General features: G+C 56.6%; 1 protein-coding gene across 7 annotated transcripts in view; it reads left to right on the top strand.

Moving 5' to 3' along the window:
- The window catches only part of TMEM63B (transmembrane protein 63B), a 24,993-nt gene extending 5,900 nt beyond the window's left edge, over positions 1-19,093 (top strand). For 4 of the 7 annotated variants that reach the window (XM_074333005.2, XM_074333006.2, XM_074333002.2 and 1 more), the window contains exons 2-24: positions 592-774; positions 995-1,074; positions 1,303-1,341; positions 2,310-2,400; positions 3,831-3,868; positions 4,876-5,018; positions 5,104-5,155; positions 6,004-6,112; positions 6,726-6,796; positions 9,864-9,944; positions 10,412-10,535; positions 11,081-11,214; positions 11,356-11,493; positions 11,637-11,790; positions 12,940-13,046; positions 13,294-13,380; positions 13,635-13,700; positions 14,926-15,088; positions 15,633-15,738; positions 16,681-16,848; positions 17,080-17,195; positions 17,371-17,451; positions 17,720-19,093. In XM_074333005.2, the coding sequence (XP_074189106.1) occupies positions 616-774; positions 995-1,074; positions 1,303-1,341; positions 2,310-2,400; positions 3,831-3,868; positions 4,876-5,018; positions 5,104-5,155; positions 6,004-6,112; positions 6,726-6,796; positions 9,864-9,944; positions 10,412-10,535; positions 11,081-11,214; positions 11,356-11,493; positions 11,637-11,790; positions 12,940-13,046; positions 13,294-13,380; positions 13,635-13,700; positions 14,926-15,088; positions 15,633-15,738; positions 16,681-16,848; positions 17,080-17,195; positions 17,371-17,451; positions 17,720-17,911 (2,499 nt within the window). In that variant the 5' untranslated portion in view covers positions 592-615 and the 3' untranslated portion in view covers positions 17,912-19,093. The remainder of the gene's footprint in view (positions 1-591; positions 775-994; positions 1,075-1,302; positions 1,342-2,309; positions 2,401-3,830; positions 3,869-4,875; positions 5,019-5,103; positions 5,156-6,003; positions 6,113-6,725; positions 6,797-9,863; positions 9,945-10,411; positions 10,536-11,080; positions 11,215-11,355; positions 11,494-11,636; positions 11,791-12,939; positions 13,047-13,293; positions 13,381-13,634; positions 13,701-14,925; positions 15,089-15,632; positions 15,739-16,680; positions 16,849-17,079; positions 17,196-17,370; positions 17,452-17,719) is intronic. The other 3 variants (XM_074333009.2, XM_074333008.2, XM_074333010.2) reach the window with 2 other exon arrangements.

Genomic DNA, 19,093 nt, shown 5'->3' with positions numbered 1-19,093 from the left:
ATTAACAAAGTTGAAAACTCTAAGCAAATGGAAACATGCCATTTTTCTAATAGGGGTAGAAAGAAGATCAGGGTGAGGTACTGTCTCCTAACCCATCCTTTTTGGCCCAGAGACCCCTCCTCCTAGCCTTGGATCCTCAGACTGATGACCCCTCCCCATTTTCCCTCAGGCTCAGCTCCGCCCCCTGCCTGAGACTGGGAGAGACAGACTGTAAGTTTGGGGATGAGAGAGAGAGAGAGAGAGAGAGAGAGAGAGAGAGAGAGAGAGAATGAGAATATAGAGGTGGTGGGAGATAGATGTTAGAGATTCACAGACAGCTTCCACCTTAGAAAAACCAGTCTCCCCAGTCCAGATCTGGGCCAAGTTCCCCAGACCCAGGGTGGGGTCGCAGCCTGAGCTCCAGTGAAGGTAATTCCATGTGACTCAACCCTCGCCTCCCCAGGCCTTATCTCTGGAGGCCAGAGCTTCCACCCACCCAGGCAGCCCTGTGATCTGCAGCTGCCCTCAGCTGCCCCCTCCTCTCACCCACCGTACCAAAGCCATGAGGGGCACAGGGGCTGAGCCCAGCTGACCGCTCTGCCCTCTGCCCAGGAGGACCATGCGGCAGTAGCAGCCATGCTGCCCTTCATGCTGGCCACACTGGGCACCACGGCCCTCAACAACACCAACCCCAAGGACTACTGCTACAGTGCCCGCATCCGCAGCACCGTCCTGCAGGGCCTGCCCTTTGGAGGCGTCCCCACCGTGCTGGCTCTCGACTTCATGTGCTTCCTTGTGAGTGCCCCGTGCCACCCCTCGCCCGCAGCTCTAACCACTCTCCCACTGGACCCTGACTCCCCAGGCTTCACTGCAGGCGAGACCCCCATCGCCTAGCCCACGCCTCTCCTCGCACCAGCACCCAGGCCAGGGCCATCCCCTACTGAGACAAGATTCTGGCCCCTCTGCCCCTGCCCTCCTGGTGAGTCCTGGGGGTGAGTGGTCTCTCTACCCTCAGGCATTGCTGTTCTTATTCTCCATCCTCCGGAAGGTGGCCTGGGACTACGGGCGGCTGGCTTTGGTGACAGATGCTGACAGGTAAAGCTTTGGGACTCTTCCTCACCCCTACATACACACCTTGTTCCACACTCCTCAGGAATAGGGAAGAACCAGCCCTCTCTCATCCCCCTGTGTTGGGGGGATGAAGAGGGACCAGTCCCAGAGAGGCCATGGGGGGCAGGAGAGCCCGCAGGGGCCTTTGTTCCTTGTCAGTCCCCTGGGACCCTCCCTCCTCCCCTGCTAACTTTGTCTGTTCTCTGTCCCCAGGCTTCGGCGGCAGGAAAGGGACCGAGTGGAACAGGAATAGTATGTGGGGCACCAGCCCCCTCATCCCCACTGAACCGGCTTTCCCCTTTCTTCTTCTCTCATGCTTCTCTTCTCTTCCTGCCAAGTTGCTGGTTTCTCTTTGCAGTTTTCTCCTCTGCAGGCTCATGTTTCGGATTAACGCAGGCGGTGTGCTTTGCAGAGCAGGGGGCTCCCCAACTTGTCTCTGCCTCCCCCTCCCCCCATCTCTCCCTCTGGCTCTCTGCCTGGGAGAAGTCCCTCCCTGTGCTGCCTTCAGGGCGCTGTTAGCTGGAGTGGAGGGGCCGTCCTCCCAGAAACTCACAGTACACTCGCCCATTGGTCAGAGACAAGATTGGGCGTCCCCAGGGGCTTCTTGTGCCCTAACAGCTAGTTCTTCATATTTCAGGCTTCCCTGCTCACTTCTTCTGGAGGCAGGTGTGGGGGATGCTGCCCAAGGAGCCCCGAGTCGGGCCCTTTGTGTCACATCACGGTTTCTGTCTGTAGGACTGGTGTTGGAGTTGCGGCAGCTTCCGGGGTCAGAGAAGAGGGAGGGTAGGGGCCCATCTGGGAGACATGGCGCAGCCCCTCTTACCCCCACCCTTCTGGGGCTCTCCTAGTCCATCCCTTCCTTCCCCTTCCCCTTCCCCTGTACATAATGTTGGATCTGTTGCCCCGGTCCCCCGCTGGTCAACTCCGGAACTGCAGGGAGGGTTCACATTCTTACTTCAACCTTCAGTGAGCGATGCTGGAGACACCTGCTTCCCTTTCCCTGCTGCCTGTGTCTCTGCCCCCAGAGCCCCCTGAAGAAGGGAAGAGGCGCCGTTAAGGGAGGCAGGGAGAAGGCAGTCATTCCTCCTCGCTTCAGCCTCTCTGCTTTCTGTGCCTTGTCTGACCCTGGAACTCTGGAGGGGAAGCCCACCCATTTCACCCCCGCTCTCCAGGGCCTCGGACTCACCAGGCTCTTTCATCTTTCATCTCCCCGCCCCCAGTGTGGCCTCAGCTCTGCACGGGGACAGTCATGACCGGTATGAGCGTCTCACGTCTGTCTCCAGCTCCGTGGACTTTGACCAAAGAGACAATGTGAGTGCCCTCCCCGGGTTTCCTAGCCACCCTCTCCTCCTCCAGACCAGGTGGGCTCAGCAGCCTCTAGATTGCAGCGATACAGAGTCAGGGACCCATGGCATGTAGCCTTCTCAGCAGGGACTGTGCTTGTCAGAGAAGCACAGGATAACCACCCAGACCCAGGACTCATGGCTCTGCCCTCCATGTCTGCCTCCCGACTAGCGCTAGCCTGATGGCTGTGATTTCAGACTTTGTTCCACCGTCGAGTTCTGTGCCTGCCTCTGTTGATTCATTCTAAGGACCCCTTTTTCCTTACACATGGTCTTAGAAGTAATGATGAACCTTCCACGCCACCTAGCAAAATATCCAGAATCCATTGTGTTGCTCAGAGGTCGCGGGGGTAGCCCCTGGCGGGCTGGGTGGGGCCACTTGACATGCTTGTGTATTGAAGCAGAGTGGCAGTCACCGCTGAAACAAGGCTTGTACCTGTCCCCAGACCCTCCTTCATGTCAGAAGCAGCATTCTGCTGTAACCTGCCTGGCTCCCTGTCATTCTGCCAGGGCGAGGGTCCTAAGCAGAAGTCTAATCCTTAGGCCCTACGGTGGCCCTGGTCAGTCCAGCTTAGGCTGGGGGTCCCAGGGTGGCAGCTCCTGTAGCAGCTGTAGCAGAAGCCTGTCAGCTTCCTGAGCTGGACTCAAACTGGTAAGTGGCCAAGCAAAGCTATCACCCCTGCCAGCCGGAGGCGTCCATGTCGTCCCCAGACTCAGGTGATGTTGACAACAGGTAGCATAGTCCTGCATCTGGGCCGGAGGGTACCTCTCTACCATCCGGTGTGAAACCCAGACCTTCTGGTAGGAAGGTGGGGGAGGGTTCTCCCTGCCCAGCCCTCCCCCGTGTGTCTCCACCCTGCTCTGAGTGGGGTCTCTGCCTGAAGGCAGACCTAGGGGCTTGCGGGTGGGAGATTGAAGCTCACAGTGACCCAGGGTTTTGGTCCTTCTGGAGTGCACTTGAAGATAAGTGGCAGGAACCTGGGCAGTATGGCCCACCCCTCTGCTTTTGGCAGCCATGTTGCAAACTCTTATTAGCTACAGGTCTGGAGGTCCTCACTGCTCTTCCTAGAACCCCAAATGGCACCCACCCTGACACACACTACTGCAGGGCTTCCTCTGGTTCTCCTGCTCTGTCGGGTATTTGAGGAGTCTGTAGCTCTGGGCATGGGAGTGTACAGATAACCCCCTTTGGCCTTGGTCCTGTTCTTCTCCTAGGGCTGGCACCTTCCCTCTCCCCCTCTCTGGGGAGAGCTAGTTTTCTTGGGGGGTTGTAGTAGCTCCACCAGGGTGAGCCACAGCCTGGGGTGATTATAAGAATGGAGTGGGTGGGACTTGAGGGGGAAGGGAGGTTGGGGCAGTGAGATAGGGGCTCCAGCTGATAGCTCTCTGTCCCCCCAGGGTTTCTGTTCCTGGCTGACAGCCATCTTCAGGATAAAGTAAGTGAACGGTCTTCAGGCTCTAAAGAAAGAAAGAAAAACAGAAACTTCAGAACCGGTCATCTCCCCACAAAATCCAGAGGCCAGCAGCTTTGAGGGCCTTAGCGCTCCTAGCCAGCCCAGCACCCTTCCTCCCTACTCCATGAGGCCAGGCCTTGGGGACCTGGCCTCTGCTGGCCTCTGAACTGGCCTCACTTGACCCGCAACAGTCTCCTGTGTGCCCCCCTATGTGGGGGCGCCCACTCTGCCCACAGCTCTCCCTGCCCCTGCTACCCTATGAGAGCAGGAGCTGGAGCCCCCACCTCAGCCTCGTGCAGCCAGCGGGTGGGGGCAGCAGGCAGGAGCCAGTATCCAGCAGGCAGAAGTCAGGAGATCGAGCCAGAGTGCGACAGGCAGGCAGTGAGCGCTGAGGCAGGAAGATGGACAGGTCAGCACTGCCACTGCCCACGGCCCCCCAGGGCCCCTCCCCAAGTGTATCATGGACCCTGCTGCACCAGCACCCATAAGGTGCTTCTGCTTCCTGAATCCCGGCCTCAAACCCCCATCCAACCTCCTGCTTCTGCCTCTTCTATCACCATTCCTCGTCCTCTGGCCTCGTCCTCCCTTTTCCCCTCTTCCTCTTCTTTCCCTTTTCTCTCCATCATTTCTCTCTCTCTCTCTCTCTCTCTCTCTCTCTCTCTCTCTCTCTCTCTCTCTCTCCATCTTCCTTTTATTCCTCCCTGGCTCCTCCCTAACTTCCTATTCGCCTCTGTCATTTCTCTCCTTATCTATTCTTCCCGTCTCCCTCCCCTTCTCCCTACATCCTTCTTTTTTCCTTCCATTTCTCTCTCCCTCTCTTCTCCCTCCCTTCCCAGAAAATAGGGGACCCAGAGACCCCATTTCAACCCCCCACTGCTACCAGATTGGTAGAGGCTGGGGTGGTGGGTGGGGATGGGCAGGGGCAGGCACATGCTGGCCCCTCTGCTGCCCTGGTTCTCACCTAATTCCTCTCTGCCGCCACACCACAGGGATGATGAGATCCGGGACAAGTGTGGAGCCGACGCCGTGCACTACCTGTCCTTCCAGCGGCACATCATTGGGCTGCTGGTTGTCGTGGGCGTCCTCTCCGTCGGCATTGTGCTGCCTGTCAACTTCTCAGGGGACCTGCTGGGTCAGTGAGGGCCAGGATGGGTGGGGCAGAGAGAGGGGACAGGCCCTGACTCCACCATCGTCTTCTCCCCTTTCTTTCCCCCCAGAGAACAATGCCTACAGCTTCGGGAGAACCACCATTGCCAACTTGAAATCAGGGTAAGTTTGGGAAGCTGATCAGTGAGGCCAGGGTCTGTGCCAGAATTGGGGCCCTAATGAGGAGGGTAGGAAAGGGGGAGTGTTCAGGGGACAGGTGGCTGAGGCTGCAGAGATGGCTCAGGGGCCCTGAGGGCTTGGGTTGGAGACAGGAGAGGTAGATCCCTGCTGAAAGAATAACCAGATTAAGAAGAGCAGGGTGCGGGCCGGCCAGGTGGCTCAGGTGGTTGGAGCGCAGTACTCCTAACACCCAGATCGCCTGTTGCCAGTTCGATTTCCATATGGGCCTGTGAGCTGCGCCCTCTACAGCTAAGATTGTGAACAGCAGCTCTCCCTGGAGCTGGGCTGCCGTGAGCAGCTGGAGCTTGGCTTAAGCTGTTGTAAGCTGCTGCGGGCTATCATGTGCCCCTGTGAGCTGAGGGGAGTGCAAGGCTCATAATACCAGCATAGGCCAGGGAGCTGTGTCCTACACAACTAGACTGAGAAACAATGGCTTGAACTGGAGTGGGGAGGGGGTTGAGGCGGAAGAAGGAGGGGGAAAAAAGAGGAGGGTGCAACCTCCAGCAGGCGGGGCCGGCCGGTGGGGGGGAGGGCAGCCAGTGGGTAGGGGAGGCTGTCGCGGGGCCGGCTGGTGGGGGGGAGGGCAGCCAGTGGGTAGGGTATGAAGACATGGTCATGGAGACTTCAGTTGGAATGGAACAGCTTTAGGGATGTCTAGATGATGTGGCGTGTGGGGCCCACCCTGTGGGGTGTCAGTGCCAGGGGCCCTCAACACTGGGAGGTTGGGGGAGGTAAGGGGTGTCTGAGCATGTCCCTAGCCCCGTGGCTTCCCTACGCTTTGCTCCTCCCAGGAACAACCTGCTATGGCTGCACACCTCCTTTGCCTTCCTGTACCTGCTGCTCACCGTCTACAGCATGCGTAGACACACCTCCAAGATGCGTTACAAGGAAGATGACCTGGTGAGTGGAGCAGAGCCCAGGGGTGCCACACCCCCAGCCTTCCTCCCTTCCCTCCAGGCCTCCCCTGCCTCAGCACTTCGGGGTATCAGCCCCAGGGTCAGGCCAGCTGAGTTTGAATCCTGACCCAGCAGTTCAGGAGCCCTCATCTTGCAAGTTAGTTACTTCCCCAAGCCCCAGTTTCCTCATCTGTCAAGTGAGATAACAGCAGTACCTCTCCCACTGTTGCTGGGAAGGTAACGTGAGACGATGGTGGGAAGGACGCCAGGCTGTGCCTGGCGCTCGGAAAACAGTTGTGATGGGTGATATGGTAGTGAAGTTCCCTCCACTGCCACGCTTACTCACTAAACAAGTAATGAATGCCCACTGTGCTGGGTCCCCATGGCCTGAGGATCTGAGACTAGTACCCAACTCTTCCCCCCACACCACATCCCTCAAGGAGCAAGGGCCCAGATGGCTCTTTCCGTAGGCTTCCTGCCTGATTTCTATTAGAAATTCTCTGGGACTTGGCTTATTCCTCAGGCCTCCTCCTACCCCGTCTGTTTCTCTCTGCTCGCCCGTTCCCCCCACGCCCTCCCTGCATCCTCCGGCCCCTCTCACCTGCCTCTCACTCCAGGTGAAGCGGACTCTCTTCATCAATGGAATCTCCAAATATGCAGAGTCAGAAAAGATCAAGAAGCATTTTGAGTAAGTAGCCACTCCTACCCCCAATCCCAGGCATCTGCGATCCCTGCTTTGCCTTTCAGCTCCCAAGACCCTCCTCACACACCTCTCCCTCAGAGGTCTCACTGCAGTGGAGGTGGAGGTCAGACGAAGAAAAATTCTCTGACTTCAGGGCAGGCTAGCAATTGGGCTGGGTGATAGGCCCCTCTAAGAACACAAGTGAAATACTTGCAATGCTTGAGAAGAAATACTTGAAAAGTGAGTCCAGTCTGCCCTCACATACCCACCCGCCCTCTTCTCCGGCTTGAACTGGGTCATGGGTTGTTGCCCCAGGGTCCATGGTGTGTGGCTTCTTTAAAAGTCTATGTGACATGCTGGAGTTTGTGTGCAGACTAGCAAGGAGAAGCTCCTTGGCTTTCAACAGATTATCAAGGAGCCTAGGAGAACGTGAGGCGCTGAGGCTTTTTTCCACTCTGGAAATCTGTCTTGGGGGGAAAGGAGAATATACACCCCCAGGAGTGCCCGGTGGCCGGAATAGTCTGTGTCTGGGATTAGGGATCCTAGCGTTTATTCATCGGTCTACTCAGCAAACTTTCTCAAGTGCTGTGAGGCATAAGTCACCGGGGCGGGCCTCGGGACCATAAAAGTACAGAAAAGATCACCAGACTCTCGGAGGCTTCCCAGTATGGAGGTCAGTTTTAGGAGCCAGTCCGGGCTCTGATCTGAGCTTGGCCTAAGGTTAGTGTGTGGTCAGAATTCGGAGTTGGCCAGTCGTCCTCACAAGGGACATTGGTGGCCTGGATCAGGGCTGTCTCTGGTCAGCGTCAGGAGTTTATGAGGTCTGCATCCACTGTCGGGTGGCCTGGACAGAGGTCAGGCATTGTTCTGAGTGATGAGATTCCAGACTCCTGTGAGACAGGAAAAGGACTGGTTTCTGATCAGTATTAGTGGACGAATACTCATTCATTCAACATTTGTTGGCCACCTTCTATACTCCAGGTAGAAATAAATGAGGCACAGGCCCTGCCCTCATTATAATTTACAGAGCAGCAGTCAAAATTAGATCTAAGTTGTTCGATACGAGAGAACGACTTGGGGTCCTATCTGGAGTTCAAGCTGTGATCAGCATTAGGGGGCAGTTTGGGTCAGGATTAAGGACAGTGTGTGCTCAGAATTCTAAGTGCCATCTTAATATTACTGTCCAATTGGAATCAGCTGTCAGCTTGCACTGACAAGTCCTTCAGTAACAGAATCTACTGAGCAGCTGCTATGTGGCCACGCTGGAGCAGGAGCTGGGGAAATAGTAGTTAACAGAGAAGAAAAAGCCCCTGCTTTCATCTGCTTACCTTCTAATGGGCCGAGGCAGACAAAAAGATGGGCTAATACTAGACACTGTCAAGTAGGGGTAGGTGCTGAGAAGAAAACCAAGGCAGGGAGAGGGACCGAGTGAAGGAGTCAGGAAGAGTGTTTGGATGGGGTGGCCGGGGTGGGGTGGGGGCGGGGGTGGTACACTGACAGGGTGACATTTGAGCAGAGACTTGCAGGCAGTGAGGGGGTGAACTCCACTAGCCAAGCATCCATTCAGCACACATTTATTGTACACCTACTATGTGCATCATACCAGGGAGACAAAGAAGAACCAAACCTGATGCTGTCCGTGGGGAGCTCATGGTCCAAGTTGTCTGTTTTGGGGCTCAGTCTATAGTTTCGTTTAGGAAACAGTCTGTGATTACAATTGGTGGTTAGCCTGTAAGCAGCGTGTGGCAGACAGTGGTCCTAATTGGAGTTTTGGGGATCAGTAAGGTGAACGTTACAGAACAGCCATTTCATTGACCCAATCATTCTGTTCATGTCTATTGAGCACCTGCTATGTGTCAGCTCTTAGCTCAGGCCTGGCTACATAGGGATGCGCCAAAGGCAGCCTTGTCATCATGGGGCTCCTGGGCAAGGCAACAGCATTGGGCTGGCCTTGTAGTCCAGGTCTGGGATCTGTCTGGATTGGAGGACTAACCCAGCAGAGTCAGGGAATATCCTGTGTGCACAATCTGGGAGCCTGCGTGGTGGGGACGAGGTGATTAGAGAGTACAGTAGTCATGTGAGAACGAGGCCTCAGCCTGCCACAGAGGCGAGGCGCTGCCAAAGGGGAACCTTAAAATGATTTGAGCAACAGCAGTGTCTGGGGAAATGTCTGTAGCCTCCAGGGAAGTGCATTTGAAGGACCCCATCCCAGATTTCCGTTTCCAAATTCTCATGGGTTTGTGCAGTCCATCGTGTTACTTTAAAACCGTATCTTGTGCCTGTTTGACACTTATTGGTCCTTCATTCATTTTTTTTTAAAAAGATGGGGCTCAGTCTAGATTAGGGATTAGGATCAAGGAGCAGTGTGTGACCAAAATGTAAAAGGAACGGCTCCTGCACTCAGCAGGTACCCCTCAAGCCCTGCCACCTACCAGGTACTGAGTCAGGGATGGTCTGTCTTTGGTCAGTCTCAAGTCAAGTTTGGGTCACTTTGGGGTCAGGTTAGAGGTCAGTCTTGGGTCTAGGTTATGGGTCAGTTTGGGTCAGGGTAAAGGATCAGTCTCTGTCCCAGGTTAGAGGTTAATCTCAGGTCAGGGTTCAGAATCAGTCATTGGTTGGTCTGGGGGCAGGGTTCGTTCTGTAGACTGGGCTGTGGGTTGGCTGGAGTCCGTCCGTGGTCCAGACTCAGTGTTGGACTGTACCCAGGTCTGGGAACAGGTAAAGGGAACAACCCACGACTAGAAACAGTTTCTCTCAACTTCAAGTTGACAGCCCAGGACAAGAATCAGACCACAGGCGTGGCTTCCCCAGCACCACGCTGTGTGCACCCCCATCCCAGGCCACTGGCTCAGACTGTGCTCACACGGTCCCCATGCCTCTGTGCACACACACCCTCACTCAGATAAGCATGAGGAGGAATTTCAAAGTTTTATTCTTGGGTGACTCTCATTTTTATAGACTAAGGAAAACAAAAGGGAGCTGCAGTTGGGGATGTGTGTCTTGGTGATGGGGTTATGTGTGAAAGTCGGGGGCAGGGGATCCCTGCAGAAAATGATGGTGGACTGTGTTTCAGGGAGGCCTACCCCAACTGCACGGTTCTAGAAGCCCGCCCATGTTACAACGTGGCTCGTCTTATGTTCCTCGATGCAGAGAGGTGAGGGGGCCGGGGACGGAAGGGGGGTGTGACACCAGAGGGCCCCCTGCCCATTGTGGACGGTGTCTTGGCTGCCACAGAGTAGCCTGGCTCCCCTTCCAGGTGTTTCTCAGGGCATTTGATTTTAATTCAACCTCTGGAGAGAGCAAAGCCTGGAGGTTAGACTTGGTTGCAAGAGGAAAGGGGTCCACCATCCCCACCCTGTCTGAGGACAGACCCTTCTTCAGCTACAGTATGAGAAATGGAAGCCAAACTATAAGAAGAATTTCTGGCTCTCAAGGGATGGGCAGGAAGACCCTGGGATGGGGGCCTGTCTGAACTGTGCATCTTAAACAAACCCAAGAGCAGTATAGCTCCTGTCACTGGGGCGTAGACTAGATGACCCTTGAGTTGGGCTCCCTACCCATCCTCCCATCCAAGCCCAGTCCCAATTGGGCAGTGGGTGACTGGGCACCTGGGTCCCGCAGAAAGAAGGCCGAACGGGGAAAGCTGTACTTCACAAACCTCCAGAGCAAGGAGAATGTCCCCACCATGATCAACCCCAAGCCCTGTGGCCATCTCTGCTGCTGTGTGGTTCGCGGCTGTGAGCAGGTATGGGGTGGGCTGGCCATGGGGCGTGCCCAGCCCTGGCTCAGATCTCAGGGCCCCTGTCCTGATGGTGTGGGGAGGGGTTGGAAGGTCCTGGACAGACAAGTCACAAACACCCAAAGGTAAACAGACTCCCAGAGGAGGCAAGGCCGGGGCTGGGACCAGGACCAGGAGCAGGACGCAGTCCCTCCCTCAGAGGGTCCCCACCTATTCCTATGTTCCTCGAAGTCCCATCCCCACTGTTGGGTTGTTCCATATCCCTATAGTAACCAGATATTCCAACCCCAAATCAGAAGAGCTCAGCCAAAAGGACAGTGTTATGCTGTCTTTACTGGCTCTGTGGCTTTAGGCAAGTTTCTTGACTGCTCTGTGCCTCAGTTTCCTCATCTGTAAGATGGGGCTAATGGTACCTACCTCATAGGATTCTTGTGAGAGACAGAGAGAGCTTAAAGCACTGCCTGGCCTGTAGGAAGCTCCAGGTTAGCACTGGCCGGTGCTGCAGGCCCCCGCCCAGCTCTCTGCCCAGAGTCTGCCTTGCCCCCCGGCAGGTGGAGGCCATCGAGTACTACACAAAGCTGGAACAGAAGCTGAAGGAAGACTACAAGCGGGAGAAGGAGAAGGTGAACGAGAAGCCTCTCGGCATGGCCTTTGTCACCTTCCACAACGAGACCATCACCGCCATGTGAGCCCCTGCCCGCCTGCCCACCCTGGCCTCGCCCCCTAGTCACCAGCTGTGGCTCCCGGGTCCCTGTGCTCACAGCCCGCTGACGGCAGTGGGGTCCCCTGTAGCCAGGGCTGCGGTAACCGGTGTCCATCCCCTCAGCATCCTGAAGGACTTCAATGTGTGTAAGTGCCAGGGCTGCACCTGCCGCGGGGAACCGCGCTCCTCATCCTGCAGCGAGTCCCTGCACATCTCCAACTGGACCGTGTCCTATGCCCCTGACCCCCAAAACATCTACTGGTGAGCAAAGGGGGAGGGAGGGGCAGGCTTCGTGGGGCTTGGGTGGACCCCAGTAGGTAGAGGGGAGGGCAGGGAGGTCCTAGGTGTCACTGAGGACCACTCAGGTGTCTGGTCCCCGAGTGAGCACCTCCCCGCCCCCCCAGGGAGCACCTTTCCATCCGCGGCGTCATCTGGTGGCTGCGCTGCTTGGTCATCAACGTCGTCCTCTTCATCCTCCTCTTCTTCCTCACCACCCCGGCCATCATCATCACCACCATGGACAAGTTCAACGTCACCAAGCCTGTGGAGTACCTCAACGTGAGGCCACACCCCACCCACCTCACCCCTCCAGGCTGTGTCACAAGACACAGAAACCGGGCCCTGAATCCCTCCTCCGGGGGGAAACCGGGATGCCCCCGCCCAGTGTGGCTCCTGTTCTACCTTCAGGCTGGCTCCACCAAGAAGCTCCCACAAGACCATGGGCTGCATACCCTTCTGTGCACTTCTCTTGGGCTCCCCACCTCCTTCCCCTACAAGAGGCCACCCTTGGGTGTGCACACACCTAGAGAGACACCCAGGGAAGAAAGAGGGCCCAGGCCCAGTCCTAACTGACCATGTGACCTCAGATAAGTCCCTTCTCGTCCCTCGCGCTCCCCAACAAAAGAATGGAAGGTTCAGACTAGATCATTGGCTTCCAAACTTAGAGTCTAATGCTTTTATCAAAAGGAATCTGCCTTGAAACCCGATGTGGAAAAGCACAGCTGTTCAGATGGCAGTAGAGTGGGGGCCATTTTGCCTGGTTTCTCCTCACCCCTCCTGCCACATACACAGTGTACCTCCTTAGCGCCTCAAAATTCAAAGAGAGACAGTTTGAAAATCACTGTGTGATAATAGCATAATAGATAAGACCCAGACTTCCTGGGTTCAAATCCCCACCCCACTGCTCACTAGCTGGTTAAGCTGTTGAATCACTTTGTGCCTCAATTTGCTCATCTGTAAAATAGGATAATATGATTGTTGTGAGGAGGAATGCATGTAAAGTACATGATCAGTGCTTGGCACAGGGTAGGTGCTCAGCAAAAGCTAACTAATACCGTGTTTCCCCGAAAATAAGACCTAGCCGGACGATCAGCTCTAGTGCGTCTTTTGGAACAAAAATTAATATAAGACCCGGTCTTTTTAATATAATGTAATGTAATATAATATAATACTGGGTCTTATTTTAATTTTTGCTCCAAAAGACGCATTAGAGCTGATGGTCTGGCTAGGTCTTACTTTCGGAAAAACACAGTATTATTCACCCTGGGGTAGTACATACAGCCCTGGCCCCCACCCTCAACCCTTGCCCTCAAGATGTTCTGAGAGCCCTGAAGCCCAGGACTCAGTGGGGGAGGGGCAAGTAAGCAGAGTAAGCTGAGCCCAATAAACTGCCCCCGCCTGACACAGCGCCCCCCTTCCCCACTGCAGAACCCCATCATCACCCAGTTCTTCCCCACCCTGCTGCTGTGGTGCTTCTCAGCCCTGCTCCCCACCATCGTCTACTACTCTGCCTTCTTTGAAGCCCACTGGACACGGTGAGACCCTTCACACACCGGCGCCTCGCTCTAGCCTCCTAGGGGTACACAGTGTCATTGGGCAGCCCTTTGCCACTCAGGCTTCCTGCTCCGGAGGTCCTAGAGCTCGCAGGGAGGGGTGATGCCAGCATCCGCACCTTGGGAAGTGCTCCCCTTCCCAGGCGACCCTCCTGGGATACTGTATGGGCTGGGGAAGCAGGATGGGAGCTGGCCCACCTGACCTCTGCCCCTGTGCCCTGTGCCCCAGCTCCGGGGAGAACAGGACCACCATGCACAAGTGCTACACCTTCCTCATCTTCATGGTGCTGCTCCTGCCCTCGCTGGGACTGAGCAGGTAGGTTTTGGAGGAAGGGCTGGGAGGGGGGGTTGCAAGGCCCTCACTGGGACTGAGCAGGTAGGTTTTGGAGGAAGGGATGGGAGGCGGGGTGGAGGAGGAGGAGGTGGCAAGAGGGGGAGAGGGAGCAGTTCAGGCTGCCACCTCCCCTACCAAGCCAAAGGCCCCATGTACAGGGGGGCATCCCCAGAGACTCTTGGCAGGGACTTCCCCTCCCCATTCCAGCCCCCCACCCTACCTCTCCTCCTCTCCAGTCTGGACCTCTTCTTCCGCTGGCTCTTTGACAAGAAATTCTTGGCTGAGGCAGCTATTCGGTTTGAGTGAGTGACTGGGGCCCCCAAGAAAAGAGACTGGATGGCGGGGGTGGGTCTGCCTGAGAGACACTTCATTCCCCATGGGAGGGTGCAGTTAAAGCTCCCCACCGCTTCTGCGGGGAGGCAGAGGGGCTTACATCAAGGGCTGGCATAATCATTCCGAAGGACACAGGATGTCTCAGGTGTACCTGGTAGATGTCCCCAGGCTCTAGATTAGAGCTGTCTCTCGGGAAACCTCTCTGGATTCCGAGGTCACCCTCAAGGTGTACTGGGGGCCCCCATTCTGGGAGTTTCTATGAAGGCTCTAGGCTTGTGTTGTGGGATGAACTTTGGGGGTCTGGAACACCACTCGGAAGGTTTGGCAAGGGGTCTGTAGTGGAATCTTGGGTATACTGTGAGAGTGACTTGGGAGTTCCTAGAGGTATCCCTCAGGGTCTCTGGAGCCCACACTTTTGAATATCTGTGGGGGACTCTGGGGTTCACGCTTCGGAGTGCTGACGGGGCATGAGTTCTGGGAACACCTCTGAAGTTTCAGGCTCCTCTTCAGAGGTGTGACTGGAGTTCTTTCTGGTGCAGCTTCCTTCTCTGAGAATTCTTGTGAAGGTGTCTTAGGGGGCATGTACCCCGGCTGAATACTGGGGTGCACGCTCTAGGAGTCTTGCACTGGGCCATCAGTGGAAATCTTGGGCTCACACTCGGGGTGTCACGAGCATTGACAAAAGTTCCTAGGCTCCCTCCTCTGAAGATTTCTGGGGGAGGGTCTCTGGAGCTTGTGTTCTGGAGGTGACAGAGGCTCCTACTCTGGGGTAACTGGGAGTTAAGTTAAAGTCTAAGAAAGGAAGCCTCCTGGACGTTCCTGCGGGTCATACCCTCCGGCCTTTGGAAGTCCCGTGGGGTTGTCTGTGGCCGTCTCCAGCAGTCGTACCCTGAACACTGGCGGCCTTAGGGGTCTCCAGCACTCTCCATGAGTCTATGGGGCACAAGTTCTCAGGGTGCCTCTGGGCTCACACTGTCAGATCGTGTTTACGCATATTTGAGGGTGTTGGAGGTATCTATTGACACTCTGGTACCTGCCTTTGGGGTTTACATTCTGGGGGGACTGGGGCACAGGTGCTTGAGGGCTGAGCTGGGAGCTGACATGGGTGTCCACAAGGCACGTTGGGGGTGAAAGTGTGGGCAGGCAACCACCGCGTGCCCAAGAGGGCAGTGCTGGAGCAGCTGGTGCCCGCAGGTGCGTGTTCCTGCCGGACAACGGCGCCTTCTTCGTGAACTACGTCATTGCTTCAGCCTTTATCGGCAACGCCATGGACCTGCTGCGCATCCCGGGTCTGCTCATGTACATGATCCGGCTCTGCCTGGCGCGCTCAGCCGCCGAGAGGCGCAACGTGAAGCGGGTACGGCCGCCTGGGCCGCCCCGGCCCGCACAGCGCCCCCTGGTGGGCCCAACCAGAAACAGCGGCAGCGTGCTAGGGTGTGGGGCCCAAGGGTGCTGGGACTTGGGGAGCCCAGTGCCATGGCTCCTTCCCCTCTGGGCCTCAGTTCTCCCATATATACAGCGATGAATCCACATAGGTAACCCTGAAGGCCCTGGCCAGTTCTGACAGTCTAGTGTTCTGCGATGGGAGTTGGGGGCGGTCCGGGTCCCTACACTAGGATCCCTGGGCCCTAACCCCACAGGAGGGAATCCCGTTCCCAAGCCCACCCCCTGCCGGCCCTTGATCCCTCGAACGCCCCTCCTCATGTCCTGTGACTACCCACCCTGACCTCCTTCTCAGCACAGCCCCTCTTTCCATCTGCTTTTCTCTTCCCTACCCTGGACGTGGGGTTCCTTTCCCGTTGCTCCTTTCCTGGCCCCGCCTCCTCCCCTCCCACCTTCCCCGCGCCCTGCAGTATGCCCCTCCTCTCCCTGAGCCACCCTCCTGCCCATCTCCCCCCCAGCATCAGGCCTACGAGTTCCAGTTTGGCGCAGCCTACGCCTGGATGATGTGCGTCTTCACGGTGGTCATGACCTACAGTATCACCTGCCCCATCATCGTGCCCTTCGGTAGGCACCGCCGCGCCGGGACCTGGGCCCTGCTCGGGGGGACCCAGGACCTCACCGGCTCCATTCTAGTAAGGCAGGCCACCCCGAGTGGACAGGGCCTCGGCTGGGAGACCGGCCCCTCGGGCCTCCCGCCCGGTCCCTGGCTCAGTCTGGGGTCTGGTCTGGGGGGAGGAGGGGAAAGCCATCTCAGCCCAGGCTGGACCCCTGAGCAAAGTCATGCCCACATGGCTGTACTCACCCACACCAGTGCTTTCACTCCAATGGATATACTAGGACATATATCACATAGCCACTGAGGTGTTCACACCCACACTCTTCTACCCAGGATCCATGGGCACACTTGTACACAGCCCTATAAACTCAGGAGAGACCTTTGGATTGCAGGGTGGGGTTGGGTCCTTGCCACTCATGGAGATGCCCTGCTGTAGCTGAGCTATGTGACTTAGGCAAGTCCCTCTACCTTCGGAAATTTAGCAAAGTTTCTCTTCAACCTTTGCCCCCACTAGTGGTCTCTAAATTCCCCCTGAAAACATCCCAACTCCTTAACCACTCTCCCTGGTTATTGAAGGCTCCAAACTAACCTTGTCCTTGTTCGAAAGCTCCCATTCCCTCAGCCTCCCGGAAATAGAACTTACCGCTTAATCTATACTCATGTTTAGGAACGGGTAGGAAAACCGGTATGGGTTTTAAGAGGATGCTCACTGACGCACGTGAATAGATTCCTAATGGAATTGCTAGTAATGGGTTACAGAATTGAGGGGTTGGAGCAGAGGAAGCTGAGGTTCTCTGGTCCTGTTGGGGGTACGATCCTGTATAGGGCTGGGGCAGGAGAAGGGAGGCCAGCCCTTAAGCGACCTCAGGAGCACTGGGACAACCTGTGACAGACACGTGGAAGTCTGGCGGCACTGGTTCCGAAGTCAGGGCCCATGTGGCTTCCCCCAGGGCTCATGTACATGCTGCTGAAGCACCTGGTAGACAGGTACAATCTCTACTACGCCTACCTGCCGGCCAAGCTGGACAAGAAGATTCACTCGGGGGCTGTGAACCAGGTGGTGGCCGCACCCATCCTCTGCCTCTTCTGGCTGCTTTTCTTCTCCACCATGCGCACGGGTGAGGGCCCCCTCTCAGGGAGGGGGGCATGGGGGCAGAGAGGACTTCCTCCAGAGTCGAAACAGCAGGCACCCCCCTGGGCAGTGAAGGGGGAAGTCCATGATGGCTGGGGGCCACAGACAAGGTGACTGGGAGAGGCCACGGCCGCATTCAGAAGGTAGCACAGTGGGCCTCGGGGGGAGCCCAGAGGAGAAGTAGCAGCCCCATTTTGTGTCCCCTCCCCCACACCAGGGTTCCTCGCCCCCACATCCATGTTCACATTCGTCGTCCTGGTTATCACCATCGTCATCTGTCTCTGCCACGTCTGCTTCGGACACTTCAAATACCTCAGTGCCCACAACTACAAGGTGTGGGGCGTGGGGGGTGGCTGAGGGCAGAAGCTCCGGAGGGTACAGAAGGCCAGGGACATGGTTGGGATCTGAGGGCAGGGGCAACCAGGATGTCAAAAGGGTGTAGGGTCACGATTACAGCTGAGGGGAGGGGAATTGCCCCCACCCCCTGACTCATTCTGGGTCCCTCAAGATTGAGCACACAGAGACAGATGCTGTGGACCCCAGAAGCAATGGACGGCCCCCCACTGTTGCCGCTGTCCCCAAATCTGCGGTGAGTGCTCTGAGCCGTTGCCGAGGGTGGGAGGGGCCTCTGAGACTCAGTCCCAAAGCTGAGTGTCCCATTATCCTCCAGAAACAAGCCTGTTCCCAACCCCAGGGACTGGGGAATGGGCAGGGAGAGACCTGGCTTCACTGGGGGCTGCCCACCTCCCCTGGGCAGAGGATACTGCCCCTCCGCCCGTAGGTCCTGTGACTCCCCATCACCCCTCCCCACAAAGGGCAGCTCTCTATCCTCATGTCCCACTCCTCTTCCCCTTCAGAAATACATCGCTCAGGTGCTGCAGGACTCAGAGGTGGACGGGGATGGGGATGGGGTTCCTGGGAGCTCAGGGGACGAGCCCCCATCATCCTCGTCTCAAGATGAGGAGCTGCTGATGCCGCCTGATGGCCTCACGGACACAGACTTCCAGTCTTGCGAGGACAGCCTCATAGAGAATGAGATTCACCAGTAAGGGGAGGGAGGGGCCCTGGAGGCCACGCCCTGCCCCACCCCACCCGCCCCCCACGGACACTAAAAAAAACGCTAATAATTTATTAGATCTAAAGCCCCTTCCTCCCCATCCCCTGCTTTCATTAAGGTATTTAAACCTGGAGGTTTCGCCACTCCCCCCCCCCACTATGGAGGGAGGGAGGGAACCCCCTAACCTCAGTGAGGAGAGCCCCGAGCAGGACCCGGGGCAGAGGGGTATGGACACAGTTCCCCCAGATCAGTGCCCCCCAGGCTAGTAGCATGGTCAGGAAAGGGTTAATGAGAGCCAAGAGGGGTACCTGGTGCCGTGGCTGGAGACCTGGAGGGGCTTGCGGATCAGGGCAGCCCCCCCAGTTCTTTCCTCCCTCTAAAGTCCCCCTGGGATCTGGCACTCCAGGGAAGTGGAGCCTCCAGCCCCAATGGGTTGCATGAGAGGGGAGGGGTGCTGAGTGGGAGGAAGAGTCAGGCCCGAGCCAGGGGGGTGACCTGGGGTGGGGGGTGGGCATGGCTGACACTGGAAAATGGGTTTTTGCACTGTTTGGGTTTTTTTTTTTTTTTTTCCTTTAAAATAAAAGTGGGAAGAAAAGCTCTGAGGCAGGTGTCTGGTTTATGCTGCTGCCCTGGACACCCCTGGGGTCCAGCCACCTTTCTGTGGGTCTGCAGGATCTCTGGAAAGAGGTCTGCTGTGCTCATGTTGCCCCTCCACCCCCCCAACCTTCCCCTGCATCTGCCAGCTCTGCCACCACCCACTGCCCTGAGGAAACTATGGGGCCTCTCAGACCAAGGGACGGGGACCCAGGCCGACACTGAATCCCTGAGAGCCACACAAACAGGACAGAGATTCAGGAGAGAAAGACTGTACAAAGCCACAAGTTCCACACTGGTCCAAGAAGGCTTCCTGGAGGAGGAAGATCCCAGGACAGCTGCTTCCAGAAAGCAAATTGTCAGGCTGCTGTGGAGGGAGAAGAGGCAAGAAAATGGGGCTGCAGCAGTTGACAAAATTGCATCGTCATTATTGTCATTGTTCTACAAGGTACTGAGTGGTTATGTGCCTGGGATTATGCTAAGTGACTACTATATGCTTTAAAGCATTTCCTCAGAGAGTTTGCTCAGGTCAGGTGTGTGTTTGCTGTGAGGATTACGTGAAATAAATATGTCAAGTGCT

Source organism: Rhinolophus sinicus, chromosome 2 (assembly GCF_057876585.1).
Source record: "Rhinolophus sinicus isolate RSI-liver-muscle chromosome 2, RSI-T2T, whole genome shotgun sequence".
NCBI classification, from domain to species: Eukaryota; Metazoa; Chordata; class Mammalia; order Chiroptera; family Rhinolophidae; genus Rhinolophus; species Rhinolophus sinicus.
The sequence above is the reverse complement of the archived record's forward strand: the minus strand, read 5'-3'. Positions and strand labels throughout refer to the sequence as shown.